The sequence below is a fragment of the Archocentrus centrarchus genome, chromosome 14 (genome assembly GCF_007364275.1).
Source record: "Archocentrus centrarchus isolate MPI-CPG fArcCen1 chromosome 14, fArcCen1, whole genome shotgun sequence".
In the NCBI taxonomy this organism is placed as follows: Eukaryota; Metazoa; Chordata; class Actinopteri; order Cichliformes; family Cichlidae; genus Archocentrus; species Archocentrus centrarchus.
In genome coordinates this window covers 28,444,048-28,468,437 of record NC_044359.1, presented here as the reverse complement: position 1 = coordinate 28,468,437, position 24,390 = coordinate 28,444,048, and the positions used below count along the sequence as shown (strand labels likewise).

At 39.9% G+C, this 24,390-nt stretch overlaps 1 protein-coding gene across 1 annotated transcript in view; it reads right to left on the bottom strand.

Annotated features, from left to right (window-relative positions):
* LOC115791757 (unconventional myosin-XVIIIa-like) overlaps window positions 1–23,615 on the bottom strand; it is a 63,161-nt gene extending 39,546 nt beyond the window's left edge. Inside the window, exons 1-10 of the mRNA XM_030745989.1 lie at window positions 23,521–23,615; window positions 19,942–21,032; window positions 3,823–3,849; window positions 1,894–1,981; window positions 1,384–1,490; window positions 1,120–1,296; window positions 775–985; window positions 524–666; window positions 271–371; window positions 56–119 (exon numbers count right to left, since the gene is read on the bottom strand). Coding sequence (XP_030601849.1) covers window positions 56–119; window positions 271–371; window positions 524–666; window positions 775–985; window positions 1,120–1,296; window positions 1,384–1,490; window positions 1,894–1,981; window positions 3,823–3,849; window positions 19,942–20,907 — 1,884 coding nt within the window. The 5' untranslated portion in view covers window positions 20,908–21,032; window positions 23,521–23,615. The remainder of the gene's footprint in view (window positions 1–55; window positions 120–270; window positions 372–523; window positions 667–774; window positions 986–1,119; window positions 1,297–1,383; window positions 1,491–1,893; window positions 1,982–3,822; window positions 3,850–19,941; window positions 21,033–23,520) is intronic.
* Between the last annotated feature and the right edge of the window lie 775 nt (window positions 23,616–24,390).

Genomic DNA, 24,390 nt, shown 5'->3' with positions numbered 1-24,390 from the left:
CAATATTACTGGTTGGACAAAAAAAAGGCAAAACTCATAATCAGGATGTATTTACCTTAGTTTGTGGTGTGATTCCAAACGCACTGTTTTCAGCAAAATGGTTAAGGTGCAGCTCGGTTCTAACAAAGAATTTAAAAATCACAATTAGACTCAAAGGGGAAATTGGCAGCAAAGGTAGTATTATATAGTACTACAATATATCCATGTAATAAATCCAACGCAGTACTGTGGTGGATTCTGATTTTAATTGGCATGAGTATTAATCCCTACCTCAGAGAGCTATCTACTCCAGCCATCAGGTAGTAAAAAACATTAAAAGTGGACTCTCCATCTGGTCTTCTTGTCACTCTCATCTTCTCCAAAAGCATTGTCTGAAAGGCCACAGCAGAACAGGATATTAAAATGATAACATAATAACAACATTATAAGCAGGTGAGCATAATAACAAAGGCCGAATTTTTTTAAAAATATATGCTGGTTTATGTCTGGGATGAAAATCAAGTGGCTTAAATAATAAATGTACCTGGATTGAGGCTGACGTCACCAGGCCTGCTTGGTCAAAGTCCAAGGAAACGATATGGGTGAAACGACTAGCGTTCCCATTCATGCAAGTAGAAGCATTCCCAAAAGCCTCCAAAACAGTATAGACTGCCTGCCATTTTTCCGCTACAACAAAGATGTACAGTGTTACTGGAGAGGGGGCTCGACAGCATCAGTCACAACACTGACTAAACTTGAATTCTTTTTATTCAGAGGGCATCCTTTCCAACCTACTGGAGAATGTTCTGTTGGTGCTTCCTGCTACCGTAACCAGATACTGGATGATGTGTTGACAGTTAGTGGTCTTGCCACTTCCACTCTTGCCCAGCAATACTATGGACTGATCCTGGCGAGTCGTCAGCAGGTTCCTGTAGGCAGCTTGTGCTAAGCCATAAATGTGAGGAGCAGTGTCATCCCTTCTGCAGCCCTTAAACATTTGAATCACCTGGAAAGGAGACAGTGAAGGACAAAATTATAGCAGTTTTACATTAATTACTATAATTCTAAATGTGTTTTCTCCTCACTACACATTTATACTGTTCCACAAGGGATGTGTCACATGCACCGGCTGCAGCCTACCTTCTCCGAGTACACTGAAGGGGCACTAATGGGGTTAATGACCACCATGTTGGGCCCAGCGTGGGTGTGCACCAGGTTACTGCCATACCGCTGCCTCAGAGAGTGCATCACGCTCGACTCATTCAGATACTGCAGAGAGGCCAGGTCCTCCACTCGGTCAAACATTGGAGGGTTTGCCTAGAGTTCAAAGTCAGAAGAGGTCACGTGTTCACCAACTGTCATCTGTAATTGATGAGGTTCAGAGCTGATTAGATGATTAAATACCTTCTCTACATCATCTTCATCCACTTCCAATAAAGATCCATCACTCTCCAGGCGGATTTTCACCTTCCCCTCTGGCAGACTGCCTGCCTCCGTCTTCAGAAGCGTTGCTGCACCACCACAAAGTGCAGAGTTAATTTATTGTGACACATGATTTCAACCTGAGTGCAAAAATTTCATCTCATTTTTCATGCCTAATAATGTGTGGCAACTGTATCCATTTTAATAGTGTTGGAGATTTAATAAAATGTAACATTCAGTTTTGAAAACACAGTTAGTCTGATCGCATGCAGCATGAGGTAAATCAGCAGTCTAATAACATCTTTCAACATCAAAATTTCAAAAGCGTTTTCCATGTTTCACACACACCCACTTTTATAGTTATGCAATCAAATGTCAACCAGAAACAGACCATACAAGGAAAAGTAGGAAACTGAGGTAAGAATTTGTTTTAATACAGTTATTATATGTATAATAATGCATAATTTATTTAGACATTGAAGTTTTACTTACCCAAGGAAAATCCATCCTTGTGGACAAGCCATACTTTTTCAGTGTTATACCAGGTTCTCTCTGCTGTTAGCTGTTCCTCAGTCTTTCCCTGTTAGAATGGGGGGGGGGGGGGGGGGGGGGGGGGGGGGGGGGGTGTCAGTATGTGAAAACCTGCATTTCTGTTGGATCACTGATTAATAAATCATACAACTGCATAATGGATGTTAAAAAGAAATTCAATTCACTGTGTGGAGGGCTGTATTTTGAGAGGCGGTATGTTTTCCTGTTACACCTCCTGTATTTATGGCCGTTACAAAAGCAGCCCTCCACCGAAGAACCACAGTTCCAGTGACTTCCCTTTTATGCACCTTTCAGCGCGCACACGGTGTTGAACTCTGAGGGTGCAGTTAATTTGTTCACTATAAAGACATTTCAGGTGGAAGGCAGAAATGCAGGAGGAGTTTATCACAACCAAGTCTAAACCAATTACATACTGGGGGGGTGACTAGCATGGACTGAACAGAGAAAACAAACCGCATAAAGCCAAACCAGCTAAATCAAGTCAAGTAAAGAGTGAACAAATCAAGTCAATTGTTTGGAGATGCAATTACACTGGTAGAACAAACAATCAATATACACGAAGTAGTTTCTTCCTTGAAATACAACAAATGTTATTAATTCATGAGTACTGACTGTGCAGGGTGCTACTATTACTTTACTCAGATATACTACAATGGGTAAGGCTACAGGGAAGGTTAATTTGGGCTTTCTTTCTGGGTGGTGAATGTGAGTCATTAAAATAACAAGCCTCTCTGTGACACTCACAACTAGTTTGTCCCACACAAAAACCACAAAAAAAGACATTCCTCTAAAACACTGGGGGATGCAACCAGAATTACAACCAGCTGTAGCCATTATCAGACCTTAGTTGCAGCTGAGTGTGCTGCCTGAAGGATGGCCACAGGGTCCTCAACAAGTTTGGACTGGAGAAGGGAAGAAATCGGTAAGTTTAGTGTTTAATTCAAACAGCTGCACAGTTTCAATTGCCATTTCCAACTGCATGAAAGAGAAAATACAAAATACAGAGCGGTGGAGAAACGTGAAACAAGAATAGGTCAGAATGATGCAGGCAAAACACAAACACTGCAGCAAGGCCAACAACAGTCCAACACCACTCCAATAAGTGATTCATTCAACAAATTCACCATAAATTCCTAATTATAATAATAATACTGTAATAAATAATGCACTGATGAGCAGGATGCATCTTATACGCTGCACTGACATACAGTGTCTAGGTTTTTAGAGAGAGTGCAAAACTCATGCCCTGTTAACAGTTAACAAATCAGTTACGCACAGTAAGGTATAAACACAAGGCAAAGTGCAATTTCTAAATGTAGAGTCAAATGTCAATACTAATGAACTTTGCAATAAACAGAAGGTTATGGCAATGCAAAAACCAAAGTTAGAATCAAATACAACACACAAAGATATACTCTATCACTGTATCAAAGCCAGAGGTTCCATGTTACTGGCATGCATCTAATTAGAAATGTTTTAAAAGCAGTTCACTGAAACACATGATAACAATATAACCTCAGTATCTATATGCAGCTGTAAAGAACAAAAGCAACAATACCAATACACAGCCACATGACACACTGAGTCCACTGTGAATGAAATGCAGCACTGGAAAACCAAATCTTGAGACTCTAAGGCTTGTTCGATAACTGAAACCACAGGTTTACGCCACATTAGTACATTCTGTCAACCCAGAAATTAGCGTGGGGTCAAAAACAAGTGGGCAGGCACCAAAAAAAATACTTTTTTTTTTTTAACTGTTTTATAAAAACAATATGACAGCGAAGGGTCAGTAGAGGAGAACAGGCTTAGACTCCAGCACTCTACAGCTGAAGGAGTGTGTCAAGCCCACAGCCGAGCAGGTTGTACCTGAGAAGTTTTGTAGCCTCTGATGCGCTAGCCATGCAAACAGTGGACAGCAGCAAGTCAGGATCCAGTGACCCACAGAAAAGCAAAGGTAGAGACAAAGGATATGGATTATGCAAAAGATCACAGCAAGGAGAAGGGATAAAAACTTTAAGAACAAGTAATTGTTTGCCATATAATCCAGCATATATGATAAATATCAAAGTGCGCTGTCGTAAGACTGAGAATGAAATGAGGCTAATTAATTAATGCAACAGAATTAATAAGAATAAGGCAATGAGCCAGAAACACTGAGCTTAAGCTGACCAATATCAGAGGTGCAGAGGTTAGCTGCAAGAGTAAAGGCTGCTTTCAGTGTTACCAATCAATCTCAGAGCATATAATTCAGATAGCCTTTATAGGTCCAATTTATGATTCACATGTAGTTCTCCTGAACTCGGCTTATGAGTATAGACAAATCTTTTGTCTAAAAGTTTCAGATTTCACAACACAGGAAACACTCTAGCCAGCAGGACTGCGTGGGACAGCACAGTAATCTCGGGAATTTCAGGAAATTCATCTGGGGAAGCAAACAGTTGACTCAGGCTGTCCTTAAGTTAAGCCTGGCAGGCAGGGGCAAAAAGAAGCTACAACACTGCAGAACCACTGCGTGCAAAAAAAAAAAAAAAAGTGTTTTATGCTCCTGATGTAGGGATCACACACTTCTGTAGAACACACCTGTTCATTTTGTGCAGACTGGGGTGGGGCAACAGGGGACCGTTTACCATTGGTGACCACAGGAGGGAAAGATGTCTCCTGCACCTTTGCACAACATATGCAAATATGCACAAACACACAGACAAACATGCGCACACACAGATGGAATTAACATGACGATGATGACAATTACACTATAGCTTGAGGCATTTCCTTTTAACTCGAAACTAGATTTTAATCAGAAAACTAGAACCAACTTCAAGAGACGCTTGTTCAAACTAATTACAATTTTCCCACTAATTCAGTCAGGAAATGAGTAAGGGCAAAAAAAAAGCTGTTCAAGAAAATTGGATCATTAAGCAGTGTAGCAAAGAATAATGGTTGAAGGCATTTAATTGTTGATGGTTGTTTAAGCAACAATTGAATGCACATTTCCATAAAGTAATGAAATAATCATAATCTCAACCTAATGTTCAGGTGCTACTCCCCAAGAAATCTGAAAGCTGCGTCTGAATTAACCCATCAAAAGTAGTGTTGTAGTACTCGAGATCGGTCTTGGTCTCGAGACCGGTCTCGAGACCGCTTTTTGATGGTCTCGGTCTTGTCATGGACTCGACCGCATTTGGTCTCGGTCTTGTCATGGACTCGGACCTTGCGGACTCGGGATTTTATTTCAAGACCAGTCAAGACCACAGCTGTGGAAATATCACTAAATTGCCAGAATACTGTCCAATTTATTTGTTAACATCTTTGCTTTTATTGGATGCAAAACGTACTGATTCAAATCCCACAAAGATTGCGCTCCTCTGCCTCTCAAAGGAGCGCACCTCACAGACTCCGCCCCGGCTAGGTCGCTGCTATTATCGCTGCTTACGCCTGTATCATTTCACCGCAGTTTGCAATCTACCACAGAGCACGGACAGTTTCATTCACAATGTGTATGTTTGATCTCACTATGGTCACGCGTGTGCTGCATAAATCGAAATAACCGCATGAACACGAAGAGAAGTAAGAGGGAAAATGAAGATCAAAGGAAAATTTCAGGCTTCCGATTCAACAAAAAAATCCCAGCATGAAAGGTAAATACCAACCTTCGTGTATTTTGATACACAAACTAAAAATTTAATGCAAGTTTTAGGGCTGCAACGATTCTTGGAATAACGCAATTCGATTATTAAAAATCCTCGACACAAATTTGTTGCTTTGATGTTTGGTTTCAGCTCTGCAGCTCAGGTGTCTCCGTGTAAGCGGAGCATTTCCAAAAAAAACAAAAACGACCCTTTAACACGAGTGGATCGCTGAGATGTTTTTTCACGCCCCTACTTCTCTGTGCTGTGAGTGCGCATGTTTGAATGTGCGCGCGTGTTGTGCAGAGGATGTCAGCTGTTATTTTTTTCTTTACGTCAGCTGTAGCCACCAGAACAGACCTATAACCACAGTGTACTGGGGAAAGGGGGGCTGCCATTAGCACTAGCAATCGTTCGGTGCCCCCTCCACCACCATCAGTACAGAGGGGCTCCTTCAAAATGTTTTTATCAACCACCTGATCAGCAACATGAAGAACAGAGAACTTTGTAGCTGCTCCATCCACCCTGTTTGTTTCACACAGAGAAACATCTGCAGTACGGAAGTTAAAATATGCTGATGAATTGTTAAAATGAAAAATTATTTCTTATCCAATTACTTGATTAATTGACGGAGTAATCAATTAAATACTTGATTACTAAAATAATTGATAGTTGCAGCCCTACTTGTATTCAGAAAGCCATAGTCAAACATTAGTTTTCAGCACCAGTAGAGCTATGAGAGGCCTTCAAGAATAAAATACTACAGTTCCCAGCAAGATGATGTCACTTCCTATTGTTGCATTAAAAACGTGATAGTTTATGCTCACAATATGGTGGCTGATATTCAAATGTAGGAAATGCTATTAGCAGCTGAGGAATCTGGATTATGTTTTTGTTGTGTATTTTTTTATGTGATTTCTGCAAACACAGTGGAAGGAAACGGCACTCTGGGACACATTAAATGCTTGATGTATAAATGTAACTTTTCTGGATTATATGCAAAAATGATCATTCTATCAATCTAATAAGGCCTGATTTAGAGTTCTGCATTGATCCTTTGTGTATAACTGAAAATCCTCTCTGGAGCAAACCTGACATGCACCTCGAGAAATGTAACTACACGTCCAAAAAAACTGATTACTGCTTTCTGGTTATGTCTTAGGCCCCCTCACTCAATTAACAAGTGGGAGCGGCATTTGGTGGTTAGTATTAGCTTACTAATTAGCATTAGCATTAGTGCTGGGGTGAGAAATATTTCTTGCTAGAACCCGGAAGTTAACCATGGCCACCACCAATGGTAACAGCAGAGAAGTAAGTAAGTTGTTTCTCCGCCATTAGTACATTGAGCTAGTGGTGGGCAGATTGATCCTAATATCGATAATATGGATGCCAACGTTGTATTGGTATTGATCAATATCAGTGTGATGAGATCGATACTTTGGCTTCAGTTTCTCTCCTGTATGCAGTGCTGCGGTTTCATCAAAGATGCGAGCTGACTGTCTAAGTGTCGCTCCTGTCACAGCACAGAGCCCTTTGCTCCTCCCCTCCCCACAGTGTTTTGTTATACTGTCATGTGATGCATAACATATTTTATTTGGGAAAAAAAAGGATTTTGCTATGAAACATTTAAATCAAATTTAAATTTAAATTTGTAGAAAATTAGTGAATGAAGGAACATTTTTTATTAAATTTTTTTATTATACTTTCTGAAAAATCTACCTGGAAAAAAGTTTGCATTTGTTCTTGAGTGATGATTTTGTACACTTAATTTATGAAAAAAAATCCAAACATCAATTTATGGGGAAAATTGTTTTGTTCTATTGTTTCAGAACAATAACTTTTATTTTGATAAAGTATTTTCTACTTACATATAAACTTTGCCCAATTCTATTCTGGGTTTTAACTAATTAATGATCCAAAGGAAAAAAATCTCAAACCAGTTAAACTTCATGGAAATTCTTCATAATTATTAAAAAGTATTGGTATCAGTGTCGGTGATAATGGCCCTGTGTTTACTTTACATAGGATCGATACCAAATTATGAAGTGTTGCACACAACTACATTGAGCAGCATACACCAGGAGTGACTGACAGTGCTAAGACCCTCCTCCTGGCTCTGACTGGTTGTTTTTGACTGGGAGCTTTTCAGGGAGGAGGTGGATGAGCTCCATTTTTTTCGCAGATTATCGGTCTCATACTGTCTGACATGGTGACAGTTTTAACAAATATGTAAAAACCAGATTTTTTATAAAAGTTACATCCTGCAGCTTTAATCTGTATAAGATTAAAGGCTTTAGTTCTTACTGTTGATGAGTGTTTGCCATTTTTTCAGTTTTACACATTTAGCTATGTGGTTTTGAAAAAGCACCCATTTTTACAAAGGTTGTTGGTTTAAAAACAACACAACTTTATGCATAGTTTATGAAAGGCAGAGAAAAGTTAAGACTATTGTGATGAACTATGAATAATTGTTTTACATTCTGTGATAAATGATGGAAGTCACCCAGGAGTATTAAATAAAGATGGTTATATTTATTTGAGCTGTGAGTGTTTAATATCAGGATGATTTTATGGGAATGCGGATCTTTCAGATCAATTTGAGAAGTGATTTTGATCATGTTTCACATTTTATTGTGTCATGTAGTGTCAGGCACTGGTCTTGGTCTTGTCTCGGTCTCGCCCCCCCTCGGTCTTGGTCTCGACTGGTCTCGGACCCTAAAAGTCTTGGTCTTGTCTCGGTCTCGATACCCTCTGGTCTTGGTCTTGTCTCGGTCTCGGGTTAGGTGGTCTTGACTACAACACTAATCAAAAGTTCTACGACACTGTTATGTAACTGCATAAAGCTGTGGTACTTGCATCTGGTTTTTCAATTTTGCCCCTCAACAGGAAGTTGCTAAAAATTTGAATTAAACAAATCACTAAACTTGTCAAAGATTTTTGCCACCACCCCCCCCCAGGATAATTTAGTTGTTGCTAATGGTAATGGCTGAGGTCAGCAACACAAAAACACTTTATTGCACAGTCAGAGCTCTAGTGAGAGCAGAATAGTAAAATCACTAGACAGAACAAACCTCCACTGATGCTTTGTCACACATAAATTTCTAAGATCAGCAAACATCTTGTTCCCGACATTAAAAGTCAAGTCTCTCCCAAGAGCGGTTAAAAACACTATATCCCTCAGCAAAAACACCAGGTGCATAGCTCTAAAATCCAATCCCTCACTCTGTGGCCAAATAGCCAACTGTTCACCAGCTTTCATGGACATCTGCTGATAAAATTTACAGATGGCATGCTGACAGAGGGAATGCCAAAGAGACTAAATAACAAGACAAAAACATAACTTTGTCTGAAGTACAAAATGGAACTTGGACTATAAAAGGTACATTCTTATAAGTGGTTTTATTTTGTAGCAGATTCAAATGTTTATATAAACAAAAACAAAACAAAAAAAAACACTGAAGCTTAACTTCATTATCTGTATACCTGCTATGTGATAAACTGTTCTCTGATAAGACTATTATAAGAAAATTAATGCTAAACTGATGAGAAGAAAATATCTTTATTTCTGTTGCCTTCTTTAAAAGCATCTCTAAAGATCCTCTATCTCTGTGGTGTACAATAATGAGTCTCAGCTCAGTGCTTCAACTGATCTATACAGCAGTGCAGGTCATGAGCACACCCTCATACCCACTGATGAATCTTAGGATTAGCACGTGCACTCCACTTCCCTCCACTTATTCAGGTTGGCTTTATTATACCAAGTCTTTTATTGGACTTTAATTTGGTTTATTTTCCAAACTAAAATTCCTGCTGCGAAGGAAATTTATGTTTCATAACCAAAAGACAATCTGTATGATGTTGATCAAGGTGAGGTATGAGAAAGTTGCACACATTAGCAGTGATGACTGTTATCATAAAATGTGCTCCACACAATGGCTAAATAGCAAGCATGCACTTTTCACTCAGTACCTCTGGCTTCTTTACAGCAAGTGACCGGGGCTTTGGGACGAACCCTGTAGGAGGGGTCAAGGGATCTGTCTTGGGGGCAGGAATGAAACCAGGAGGTCTTGTAAGGGGATTCTGTTTTGTGGGCAATGGGCTTGATTTTCTGGCAGGGATGAAACCTGGTGGAGGAGTCAACAGGTTCTGTTTGGGGACAGGGATGAAACCAGGAGGTGGGGCCAAAGGGTCAGGTTTGGGTGGAGGGATGAACCCAGGTGGAGGGGTGAGGGGATTAGACTTTACTGGTGCAGTGGTAGGGGCTGTAGTAGTCGCCACAGATGCAGCCTCCTCTGTTTTTTTCATAGCAGTATTTTCCTCGACATCCTCCACCATTCCTTTCTCCTCCTCCTGCTGCTTCGCCTGTTCTTTTGCGTCTTCCTTGCGGTCCTGGGTGCGGGTGCGAGGCCGATGTTCCTTGGTTCTGCCTCTTCCCATTAGACTCGTTAAGCCCATGGATATATCATCCTTGTCCTCCCCAGCAGCTCCCCCTTTCCTGCTTGCAGAGTCTGCAGCAGATGCAGAAACCGTGTGCTGGTCATGCTCTTCTGTTCCGGCAGGAGCCACTCGTCTAACAACTCTTCTCACAACCTTTACCACCTTTTTACCACTAGAACTCTGTTCCCCCCCTGGTGTGTCTGGGCCTCCCATGCCGGTGTTATTATTGGTCTCTTCGGCTGATGATGCAGTTGACTGTGGACCACTTCCTGTGTCCAGTCCAGGTTTAGTGATTGCCTGAGGCTGACCCCTGTCTAAATCAGACTGAATATAAACAGAGCGTAGATTATTCCCAGGACTAACAAAGAACTGTCAAAATGAAGCTCTGAGTCTGAATCTCAGACAGAATTACTTTGAAAAGAATTTCTATAATATATTTCATTTGGATACTTTAAAACTGCTCACTAAGGTTAGCATCAAGCAAGCCAAATCAATTCTGGATTTTCATTCAATCTCAAAAGTAAAGTATCAAAAATCCAGGTTTTTATTTTTTGTTCTTTGTTTTTTTTTTTTTTTCTTTTTAATAGGACCTGAATTGAGACCAAAGTTTCATGCACAAGGATGCATATTAGTATTCTAATGTTAGCACAATATAAGACAGTTAGGACTGTACATAATCAGTAAGTTGGAGTCATCATTAAAGCAATGGTTATGTGGGGCAGGTAACCCCTGAAGGTGGACAGTCACTGAATAGAAGAACATGGATGACAAGGGCAAAAATATGAAGTGGAACTAAGTTGAATGTTTATTTTCTGCATTCAAGGAAGTGTGAATGTGGAGGATTCACAATTATCTTGAAATCTGATTCTAATCCAAATTTCTGAGCCATTGGTCTCATTTTAAAATGACTCAGTTACTGTTAAAGGTGACCACAGTGGCAGTGACAGTGGCAGTGGTTTTATTATATTCCCTAAACAGTAGCTGCCCATCAGCTACACCTGATCCAAGACCTGCATCTCTAAAAGAACAAGTTAGCCAACTGACTTCAGTTTATGAAACACCACAAAAATGATTTGCAGGTACACAAAAAATGGTTTTCATCACCATCATTCAAACACATGCAGCTGTAAAACACTTACATCTGGCTTGTTCTCAACCTTAACCTACAAAAGACCAAGGAAGAAAAAAAAAATAATAATCAAACCAAACATTCAGACCAAGCTTCTTCTCTGTTAACACAAGATTTAACAAATTCACTGAGCTACAAGCTGAAATGAAAGGACAAAAAAAAAAAGAGACTTTCCTTTTGCTCCCAGAAAGAAAAGCGTGATTTGTACGCCATGATGATAGGCCAGAAGTCATGGATTAAACTGGATGCGGTGTAGAATAAATGGATGGAATGGTGAGAGGGGGAAAAAAAAAGACAGCTGAAGAGAGCTGAGAATGGAGAATGGGAACTTGAAGATGAGCAGCGGGACACTGAACTGCACACAACAGGTCATTCACCAACGGGGGAGTGGAACTACGCAGCACTGAAGATAAAACACATGAACACCACACTGAAATGAAAAGTTTGTTTTCTTCAAACTGCAAAACACATGAACAACACGATCCAAAACAAGGAAGCAAAACAAAGTCATTCATCTGCAGCTGTGCCATATGTGAGCTTCATCCTCATTGTGTAATAATCCTGAAAAAAATCCCAACTAATTTTTCCCTAAATCACCACACTAAAACATTATGAAAATTATTAAGTATCTGTTTCTTTTGCAGGACTGACTTAAAAGCAATCAGGAAACCTATGGATCGCACACTAGAGAAAGGTAAACTATAATTTAGTTACTTTTACTTATTAAGGCGGCATGCCAAAATGAGTTGTACAGCAACATGTTTCACCATCTTTGTCCCTGATTTCATCAGTCCACTCCTATAAATAGTTTCAGCAGCAAAGGAGGCCACTCTGAGATGCCATCAGACCCCTAATAGAACTGCTAAGCAGAGCATGTACACTGTGAGCCGATCACACTACTTGCCACACATACAGAGTCCACCAGAGACATGAGCCCATTACCTTTTCTCTGGATCTGGTTAACCTTCCAATCTTCACTCTGTCACTGGAGCAGTGCAGCCAGGGCCAAGGTAGAGTAAAACCTGGGTCTCGTAAGAGCACACTGTCACTAGCCCTGAGAAAGAGGGAGGGCAACCTCGAGGGCAGGGTCACAGTGAGCACAGCACAGCTAAGCTGTGGCCTGAGGAGCGGAGGGGGGAATGTAAGAGGAGACAGACGAGCAGCAGCTGCTGAAAAATGGTTATAAATAGAAAGCGTTCATCACATCAATTGCCACTGCCACTTTTCCCTGTCAACCGCTTGTCTTGGTGGGAGTCAGAAAAGGAGTCTCCCTCTTCAGGCGCTGTACCAACTATTATCTTTTATACCCCCACCCAACGACACACACACACACACACACCCCTCACCCCCATCTATTTTAAGGAAACCCAAAAGTATAAGACAAAAAACAGATTAAGTAACCCAACAAATGCCTCTAACTACACCCTAACTCTATATGCAGCCAATTCTGTACAAACCTCCAGAAGGAAGGAATAGATAAACAAATATGAAATAAATAGCATCAAAGTACACTTTCAGTGAATCTTTTATCTAGAGGCAACACAACATGTTGCAAAAGAAACATGTTTGTCACCTTTTACGCCACAAGAGGGCGCTACAAATCAATAAATTAATCTCTCTCCTTCAAAGAAGGTTCTTACACATACTGACCCATTTTCAATACATTGTATTTTTCAGTGTAAACTGTCAGTATAACACTAACCAGTGGCTGCAGAAACAAAGAGCATGTTGACATAAAGCAAAAAGTATATCATGAGAGACAGACACTGAGCAGTAGCTGTTCTACAGTGTGTTCATGTTTGTATCCCGCACAAGGACACAGCAGTATTTCAATATTAGTGTCACACAATATAAGACAGGTGGGACTGTATACATCAACAATGTGGAGTTGTCATTAAAGCAGTGGTTTTGTTTCGAAGATGACATGAAGCTGCACAGAGACACTGAAGGAAAGATAGTGGATGATCAGGGCAAAAATATGGAGTCAAACTAAGCTGAATGACTCACGTTCTTTCAGCTGGTCCGTTTAGGGGTCTTCACAGAGGATCAACTGCCTTCATCTCCCTCTTTCCCCAGTATCCTCCTCTGTCACACCAACCCCTCTGCATGTCCCTCACTACATCTCTGAATCTTCTCTGCGGCCTTCCTCTTTTCTTCTTGCCTGGCGGCTCCATATTCAACATCCAGTATATGCACTGCCCCCCCCTCTGTACATGTCCAAACCATCTCTACTTTGCCTCTCTAACCTTGCCACCAAACCACTCAGCCTGAGTTCTCCCTCTGACTCATTTCTAATCCTGTCCGTTCGGGTCACTCCCAACCAAAATCTTAGCATCTTCAGCTCTTCCTCCGGTCTTTGTCTTAGTCCCGCCATCTTTAAACCATATACTATAGAAGGTATTACTACCATTTTGTAAACCTTTCACTCTTGCTGTTATCTTTCTATCACACATCACCCCAACACTCATCTCCACCCAGTCTGCACTCTGTTCTTCACCTAAACTAAGTTGAATACAAAAACATAAGGAAAATGAAAGATTTATTGACAAAGTATTACTGTAAAGTCAAGTCTGACCACCAGCATCAGTCAGTTTTTTTTTGAACAGGGCTAAAATGACTGCTACTCCTTGCTGCTGTGTACACAAATACAGGTACAATTCTGACCTTTTCTAGAAAGGAAGTCACCAGTGTCTGGGGCAGGAATCATCATCACCTTGTCTAATTGGTACCACCATGATCATTAAGTACAACAGGTGATGGTGATAAAACACTCCTGTATCAGCCAATGCTGAGTGCCTCGTTCTTCTGACAAATACCAACCGTATGGCAACAGCACTCTCCAGTGGTAGCTGCTTCCTAAAGCACACAATACACCGCACCATAAAAACTGCTCAGGAACATGGAAGAGCACAAGGCATTAACCCAATCTGACCAAGTTCCCAACATGCCCAACTTACAGAGAAGCCAACCCACAACACACAGGACCCCAAGGTTATGCTGCCAGAAATCACAGGACACCCCCAAAAGATTGTGTGTCCAAAGGAGTGATTTTAATGTTGTGGCTGATCTGTACAGTTAAGTCCATAAGTCACTGGACAATAACAATTTTAGTAATTTTGTCTCTTTATACAGTAGTACAGATTTTAAATCAAACAATCCAGATGTGACTGAAGTGCAGACTTTCAGCTTTAATTCGCAGAGTTTAACAAAAATATTGCATTCACCATCTTCCATTTTCAGAGGCTCAAAAGTAATTAGACAATTAAGTTAAAGTTTCATAGCCAGGTGAGGCCTGTTTCCTCATTCTTGACAAATTAAACAGTTAATGGATTCAAAGTGCTGGATTGTGCATTTGGTTGCTGTTCACTGGAACTCTTAGCAGTAAGAGATATCAATGCAAGTGAAGGAGGCCATCATTAGGCAGAAAATTCAAAATATGCCTATCAGAGAGAGAGCAGAATTTTTAGGAGTGGCCAGACCAAGAATCTGGTGCATACTTAGAAAGAAGAAGTGCGCTGACCAGCTCGGCAACACCAGTAAGCCTGAAAGACCACAGAAGATAACTCAAGTGGCTGATCAAAGGACTCTTTCTTTGGTTAAGAAAGAAAAACAACTTTACAACATCTACCCAAGTCAAGAACACTCTCAAGGAGGTAGATGCATCATTTTCAACTCTACAATGGCTCAAGAGATGAATGTAAATGCAGAATGTTAACAGCAAGGTGCAAACCACTAATTACCCTCAAGAAGAAGAATTAAAAGACTTTTAGGTACGAGGACAGGTAAAGCCAGTCAGGTAAAACAAAGCAAAAGGATAAGGTGCCTTTCAATAAGCCATTCACCTCACTGGTGTCAGGAAGTGCTGTCACAAGTAAAACATGTAAATGTACAAACAGGCTTAACTAGGTAGGCCATTCTTGACACATACCTTTCTTCATAAATCAAACATAATCCAATAACCAGTTCAAGACTCAGTGAGCCTTTTTATTATTTAGTTCATTCAGAATCACCACAGATGAAATCATTTTGTTCCCTTTAGCAGTAATTAATTAAATTACATTCATTGCCCAAAACTCTATGAACAGCTACACAGCACTTTATCTCGTGTTAAGCTCAGAAGTTCACATTAGCACTTAGCAAGAGCCAGAAACACACAGCCTGGCTCATCTATCTAGAGCAGACTACTAATCCCCAGAGTCTGTTACTGGGACACAGCAATGTGTTGACTGACTGTCTACACACGGTTGCTGCAGACTAAAGATTAAGGACTCTATACACCACAGACAACTGATTCTGACCCAGTTAAATGCCTCCATACTATCAAAGCTCTTTGAATCATATTAAGCTATAGCATGAAATGCAGACGACAACATGTTTATAACTAAATTGAATATTTTAAGTATGACAGACATATGATATAGCAAGAATCCTTACTTACAATGTGTTGTCTTATTTTCAAATAAAGTTTTATATTTATTAAGAGGCTTTTGTTTCTAAATTAAATTCTCCATACTGATTATCCCAGGAAAGGAAGTCAGAAATCACTTGAGGTATTTCATCCCCATCCATGCCTTTAGTAGAAACTTAGTAGAAACGAATCATCACTCTCCCGTCAAAATGTGAGGAGATGACCTGGATTTGAAGTCAATAAACAGGGCTGAACTTCATTTTTAAAGTGGGCCATGTAACAAATTCACCTGTGAACACACAGTTTTAAGGAGGAGAGAGAGAAAAAAAGGGAGGGGTGTCCAAAGAACACCTGGTCAAAAAAAATGTTAAATTATACAACTTCAAGTCATAAAGAATGAAGAGAAAGCAAAATGACACACTAAACATAGCCCTTTCATGAATCGTGATCATCTTTCTCCTAGGAAGCCCCTTTTTTTTCTAATCCACTCTAACTAACTTGCATTGCTAACACAATACTGTAGCATGTCCCCTGTGGAAAAGGGGATGATCTGATATAAATGGGTGACTTGAGGAGATTAAAAATCAGCTGATTTCTGAATGATATAGGTAGGAAAGGTATAGCTGAAGTGATGTGGGATAATAGGTTTGGCAGCATCCAGTCAGCCATGATCTATGATAGTTTATTAAAAATCTTATGGGACACCCTAATAGTAATCTCCTTCAAATACAAAATGACAGCACTCAGTCAAGTAAAAAAAAAGGGGGTGGGGGTATTGAAAGGTGGAGGTATCCATTTCTTAAATCAAAGTCAGGTTCTGATGGGCAGGTCAGATTTCCATCTTTTAATATCACAATATCAAATCTAAACATCATCATGGAAAGTTTGTGAAGAAACCGTCTAGTTCAACAAACATCCAGCCAATGTTGTGAGTGCGTCTACGATTGCACGTTGCATCTGACTGATTTACTGCAGCAGAAGACCGAACTGAACGTTGCACAGAACCTCTCTCCAGCAGAGAGTCTGAAAGACTCAAACTGAGTTGATCAACTCTGAGATCGGCAACTCGGAGTTTCCTGTTCCAGAACAGCTGATCAGGTTCAGTTTGAGTCTTTAAATTATTTCAGGCTCATCTTCACTCAAACATTCACATCATAGATCAAGATCCAGACATTTTTCCATCACTGACTTTTACAACACAACAAATGAGTGATCACTGATCAGTGTGTTCTGCATCTAAAGCTTTATACAGATCTGTGTGATTTAAACAGTGATGCCACAATAACTACAGCAAATATTTCAGATGGACTGACAGTCTGACGGCTGCAGCTGTGCTGATTATAAATCTGTGACATAATCGCTGTCTCTTTCCTTATGGCCTATTGATGAGTGAACGACTGTAAAAGCTTCACGTTACATACAACAAATAACGAACTAACGTCTAACTGGGATTTCAGTGCTTATAAAAACAAACATCTGCAAATGAATTCGCTCCTCTGACGCTGTGACAGCGACTTTATGAATGAGGAAATGAATCAGTGTCAGACAGGTGGTTCAGGTGCAGCAGGAGGGGAGGAGTCAGAGGCAGAGTTTGTTGAACCAAAAAAAAAAAACCTGCCAAAGAGCAAGTTAGGCTCAGAATCAGTCACCATGGTAATCAGAGTTGTTAGTTAAACTTGCTTTCTGGAATAGGGCCCATGTGTCTAGTATTGTTGATTCATGATGGAAAATATGGTGCTAGAAAAGTACTTTAACAACTACCACAAGGCAGTTTGGAGTATTTTGGTAGGTTTTTATGTCTGTTAATATTAAAATGAAATTCCATCATTAAAAATGTGCAAGTATGTTGCAGTTATCCAAAGGAAAGAAGAACTCAGATACACATGTATTCTGCAAACTCAGTGGGCATGGTTGCTGGTGTGATTCCAATGCAAGCTCCTCCACAGGATTATCAGGGTAATTAGTGGGCAGCTGCTTGTAAAATTTCATGCAAGTATATCACTCAGACACTCATATACAGTAGGAAAAGGACTATTATGCAAATGCACTAAAACTCAGTGTCTATAACAAAGAACTTACAGTGACAAAAAGGAAAAAAGGTTATGTTTTTTGATCAGTGTGACCCAGTGGACAAAAGGTTAACATGCTCAATGGTGCATAAATGAAGTCATTTAAGTGTGGTGCAGGAGTTATTTCTGTTTCTTGAGAAAGGATCTACCACTGACTCTTTGAATAGCAAATTAATTTAGTGCCAAGCTCATTTGAATTGGTGGAGATTATTTCAGTTTTAATGACAGCTGCACAGATCTGTGTGTAAAAGGTGAAGGGCATATGTAGCCTGCAGCAAACCCTCTGACAATACTGTAATCAGGCACCAGACAATAATGACAAAGAAAAAAACAACAGGCAGCAAACTGTGAGAGAGCAGGTGTTTAGCCCATACCAATCCTAGCCCGTTTTTGTTCGGTAACAGGCTTATTATTCTTGTATTCTCACTGCAGTTACAAAGATTGTCAGTGGTTGCTTGGCAACTTGACACTGATGACAAGATTTGATAAAGTCAATGCTCATTGCCAAGAAATAGCACTCTTTAAAAAACACGATTTATCCTTTCTATAGCGTAGCTCCATAAAGGCATTGATATAATGACATCATTTGAGAGATTTAGTGGTGATGATTGATGGATTTTTTTTTTCTCTTTTTAATAAATAAAAATTAAAAAACCTCTGGACAAAACAAGGCGAACCGATTCCCCCATTCAACTTCTGATGCTAAGCTAAGCAAACCATCCCCTGGCTTTGTGTTTCAAGTATAGACTCTAGTATCAAACTTATAACAGACTAATGAAAAGACAGTGATTAAGTATATTTGAACTATATATTTCTTCAAATAAATGAAGCCAGCATACAAATTACTGCATGTTCATGCATCTCATGGTCTCATGCTGTATTGCAGAGCTCTAGATCCAGAATCCAGATCTTATTATAACCACCTAAAAATAGTGCTGCTGGTTCTGGGTCAGCCTCACATTCACATTTCGTGCTTTTTCAAAAGGCCTGTCTTTTTGATCATCAAGATTGCTTGAATGTAGGACAAAGTAGACAGGCATTTATTTCAGGGAAGCAACTGAGTTGTGTACACATTCATTTGAATAGTTCCAGCTGATATATTCTACCAGACAATGGCCTTCATTTAGTAACACTGCACTGTTAGTAAACTGTGTGTATGAACATTTTATGCACAAAAGTGGTTTATAATTTTTTTTTTAACCTGAATTTGTCTGTACTTTACAAACACATTTGCAAGTGTCTCTAACCATCCATACAAACAAATGAAGCCCTGGCTATCTTAGAAAATTTAAGGTCTTTAAAATGAATACTGTTATTACTATTATTTTATCATCATCATCATCATCATCATTATTATTTTTATCATTACTATAATTATTACTACTACTACTACTACTACCACCTCCTTTTGGTCATTTACATTTTTCCAAAACATTATTAGCCACAAAATACTTAGAATTACAATAAAAAATAAAGTGCATTTAAATAAAACAAAATACTAAACGCAAAGTTGCAGGCTTTAACCTTTTAATTTAAACATATTCCAGTATTCCCCTTATAGTTCCAAACATCACTACCTTAATAAACAGCACATACTGTACTGCCCAACGCTAACCAAAGTTTCTTACCTACTGTACAAATTATATTACCACCAAAAAAAAAAAGAAAGAAAGAAAAGGCTAAAATTCAGGTGTTTGTTGTGCCAGCTAATAAAGAGTTTAACTTGATGCTCCTCCACTTGTTGCACATGATTATCTGGGTGAAAAGAACTGAATAGGCAGCCAGCCAAGTCTTACAAGACCATATGGCCATGTGTTGTGGCGGCGTTTGGGCTGTTGTTTCCTTCAGCGTCCCATTGTTTGGTGTCAAAGGACTGGGGGGGGGGGGATTATATGTACACTAGAACATATTCTCTCTTTCAAAACACACACTGAGACACTCCCCCATACATACAAGCACAAAATCACATTACCAATGTCATTACAGTTCCACCCATAATCCAGACATTTTTAATCTTCTAAAGGTGGGTGCAAAAACACATACTTAGGATAAATAAATACAAAATAATAAGGGAAAGGGTTTTTGTTTTTATTTTAGAAGGTTTCCAAGTATGCATGTATTTAAACAACAGAGCCGCTGTGTTTCTCACTATGAAATCTCAGATCCAACATCAATACCCCAGCCAGCACAAACAGGGTCTGACAAGAAATAATGTGATGACACAGAAACAGAACACTATCAAGCGTGGAGTTTGCTTTTAAAAAGTTAGAATCTATTCACACAGTAGACCAAGCGTGAGTCAACAGTACTACTTACATCTTTGTTCGGGCCTTCAGTGGTCCTCAGCCAACTGCGGCTCAGCTCACTCAGCTCGAGAATTGGCTGCACCTTTAGCCGTACTGACTCTCCAGACTGACGAATCATCTCCACTATCTCATCCCTGTTTTTGTTCTCCACGTTGACCCCATTGATTTCTACTAGTTTGTCTCCTGGCACCAGGCCCAGAGCCCGGTCCTTGGTCCCAACACCTGGTTCGGCAAAATGCACCAAACGCCGGCACACTCCACCATCAGGCTGTCTGTCTAGCATGGTGGTCCTCCGCAAAGAGAAGCCGAAATCCCCAGTGCTGCGTCGCTGTAGCTCAAGTTCTCTTGGATCTGGTGCTGGCGGAGAGACAAGTGCAGGTAACTGTAGGTCTGCACCAGGGAAGGTTTTCTCCACAATCTCAGGAATTTGAACTGTGATGGTGCCCTTTGAACTAGGGTGTAACTTTGTAAAAGGTGCAGTCCAGTTATGCCCAGAAAGAGTTGAAGCCTCCAAAGCATTGTCCTTTTTGGTCACCTGAGAAAGGGTGGTTATTTTCCTCTGGCCCACCACTGTATTCATCTTGGCCAGTTCCCCAAATTTAGCTGCTCTCTCCTTCACAGAGCTGCGATTACTTTCCACCTCATTTCCCGTCACATCTTCAGAGGTAATTGCACTTAGTTGGCCCACTCTCTGCTCCACGGTCTTGTGATGCTGCTCAGCATCAAGGTCAGTCAGGGAGAGTTCTGTGTTACTAGCCACCTTAATTGGGATAGGACTAGAGATCTCCAGCTTGCTCCTAGAGTCCTTCTTGGAGTTTCTTCGATTAAGTGGGAAGAAGCCTCTACGTATGCTCATCTCTTCTAGACTCTTTAACTCAGACTGAGACATACGTTCTTTCTTGTCTCTCTTGTCTTTCTTTTCCTTCTTACCCAAGTCCTTATCCTTCTCCTTGTCTTTCTTCATGCGGTGAAACATGCTTAAACTATTCTGGAGTTATTTATCAGCTGATTAGTTTATTATGAGAGGCGTAAGTTGTTGGGAAAGAGTCTCATGACAGTACCTGAAAACATCAACACTGGGTTTCAATATCTCAGTGGTATCTGTAGGGAAGAGATAAAAAAAAAAGAAAAAGTGAACACAGAGAAGCTTTGTTGAAAGAACATAGTGGAAGAACTTTGTGTTGGTCAGAGAGTGAATAAACGGCAAAAAGGTGATTCATCACTGACTAAATAATAATTACTATAACATACACATATTACATTTTATGTACTATATTATAGGCTGTATTCTATAAATAGATGCTCATTTCAAATTTAATGCCAGCACCACTTTTCAAAGTTAAAAAAAAAAAAAAGCCTGATAGAAAATCTCACAGCCAGTTCACTAAACAGTAACAGTCTTTATGAAGTAATGATGGGGGTGAGCGAATCACTATGAAAGACTGTATGGGCAAATAGTTTAACAATTTCTCAGTGTTTCTCAACAAAAAAATTGCTGAGGAATTTGATATTTGATCATCTACAGTACATGATATGATTAAAAGACAGAAAATCAGAGAGATCTCTCTATGCAAGGGACAACATCCAGGCTGAAAGCCAATATTAAATGTCAATGACCTTCAAGCCCTCAGGCAGCACTGCACAAAAAACCCACTACACTGCAATGAAAAATGCATTGTGAGTGAACACAGTTTGTTGCTGTTAACATAAATGCTCATTTAAAACTGTAATATATATATATAAAAACAACAATGTAACAATCATCTAACCTCAGCTGCTACCATCTCTGGTCCTAAACTATTTTAAGGTGGCCTGAGGTGAAGCGGAAAACTAATGTGGTGGTAAATCGAAATTCCACATCACCAGGCAAAAGGAGAGACCATCCAGCTTGATATCTGCACAAAGTTTAAAAGCCAGCACCCACAATGCTATTGAGGTGCATTAGAGCATATGTCTGGTATGAGTAACAAGCACATCTGTGAAAGCACAAGTAATACTGAATGATCTAGAAAGGCACAGAAAAGCTGGCAGCCTGGTGGTGCAGAGGTTAGTACTCTTGCTTAACAGCAAGAACATCCTGGGTTCAAATCCACAAGTTCGGTGCAGAGTTTCTCCATGTTTGCCTGGCTTCTCTCCAGGTACTCTGGCCTCCTCCCACAGTCCAGAGCCATCTATTTAGGATTGGCTATAGGTGTGAGTGTGAATGATTGACTGTGTGTTTGCCCTGTGACAGACTACCAACCCCACCTTTCACCCCTTGACAGCTGGAATGGGCTCCAGCACCCCCATCCACCTGAAGTGGATAAGCAAAAGAAGAGGGATGAATGGATGGATTTACAGCTATTCAGTGTCAGGGAAGGCTTTCCTCATTTTACCAAGACCATGCCAAAACAAACTCTGCACATATTACAGTACAATAGCATGGCTCTGTGATAAGAGTTTAGCTGTTAAACAGGACTGGCTGCACTCCACACACCTATCACCCAGTGGAAACATTCAGCCCATGAAAAATAAAAAGCTCCGTACTGTTGTACAGCTGAGATCATAGCAAGCAAGAACAGGACAACTGGTCTTCTCAGAGACACAGGCACTAACAGGGGTCCCTGTTGACTTCTTGTGTTGTGGGCATCAAATTAAACATAAATAAACAAAACATCTCCATTTTAACAACTTAAATGTTCTCTTTGTACCATTTTCAGGTAAAGATGGTGATCACATGATTTCCAAATCATGTCATTCTGTTTTTATTTACATTTCACATGACCTCTGAACTTTCCGCACTTAATATTTAGACTTGAAGTTCTTCGTACAGCTTATGGTTAAAAATAATTTCAAAAATCTATCAAACTGCTTGACACTTCTACTCAAGTTGCAGTTTTCTTGTAATTTATTCTAACATGTTTTTCCACTATCACCCTATAATGCAAATAAATTCAAATCAGTAGAAAAGTAGCCTTTTATACTGGTGTCAGCTATATGCAGAGGAATGAGCACTGCAGTCTCAACAAACGGAACACACACCCTAGATATTTAATTTATTCTCAGTCCTATAAAGTGACATATCTCTGATCTCGAGCTGTCCTACATACAAACATACACTGTTTCAAAGAGCTTAGCTTTGTTGATCTCAAATACTCAGCATCACCACCAAGCGATGGATAACTGCAGTTATGTGTATGAGAGTCTCCACTAAAGCTTCATGTATAGTTAGAAGCCACGCTTGGTTATTGCAGATCAATAAACAGTGAATTCGAGCCTAATCCACGTTTAATCACACGCTCTTAGAAGAAAGCCATGACATGCCCGAAAGCAACTATATTTATTTTCCAGTTAACAGTTAGATGAATGTTTTTGTGATATTTTAATCAATGGAAAGTGGAGTTTTGTTTTGCTGCTTTTAGTTTTTAGTTCTACTGAACTTTAAACAGCACGTACACGATGTCGACAAGGCTAGTCCTGAGCTTGACCATAATGCTCTCCCTTTAAGCTGCTTTGCCCTCATTCTCTAGCAATGGTAAAGAGTGTAATAATGTCATTCATTGTAAACAACACAAACTTAATTATTCCGTAAGATATGACAGCTACATACCTGTAATTGCCTAAACGTGACAGCGTTGTTGCCTTAGTACAGGTTTTCGGCATTTTCCTTTGAATTGTCAGCAGGTGCGACAAATGCATTTGTGATGCTTTCAAATGCTTGCCGTAGGCTCCGACTTCTGAATACTTTGGTCGGACGTAAAAGTGTCCCACGACAGAAGAGTAAATGGTGATGAATTCCCTTTTCCCCCAAAACAGCTCAATAGTATATATGAAATCTTAAGTAGTCCCTTCATTACAGTGAAAAATATCTTATAAAAAGGCAAAGTTGAACAATAACTTCAAATGTGCTAAATGTAGCCCTCAATGATGGCAGGCCTATTTAGAGCTCCAACTTACAGGCTAACGCTCTGTTCAACAGCACATGAGTACACTGGACAGCAGTGACCCCTCCTGGTCTTTATTTTACTCCAAACACATGGGTTCCAAGCACAGATATTTAGTCCCAAGCTGCCACGTTCTTTTGTAGAGATTTGACATTTGATTTGATATTGTTAGCATGTTGACTTCACATTGAATAACACATAAAATAAAGTGTTTTGTAATTGTGTAATGTTGTTGTAAAGTTTTTCAACCTCTTGTACATTAATAATATTGTATAAGCTCTTGAATATTCCATATTCAGGGTGACTTAAGATCTGTCTGGCCACAGCAGAGGAAAGTAAGTTGTCCTAGTCTGGGACAGGCAGCTCATGAGTTACAGTCCAATGACTTTGGAGTGACAGTGACTGGCATGCAGACTTCAAACCAAACCAGAGTCACTGTGCATTGATTCACTGACCAGCTAAGTGAAAGTTCATAATTGTTTCAAACATCATCTACGTTTTTATAAGGAATTCTTTAGGTTCATTCCTCCTACAAC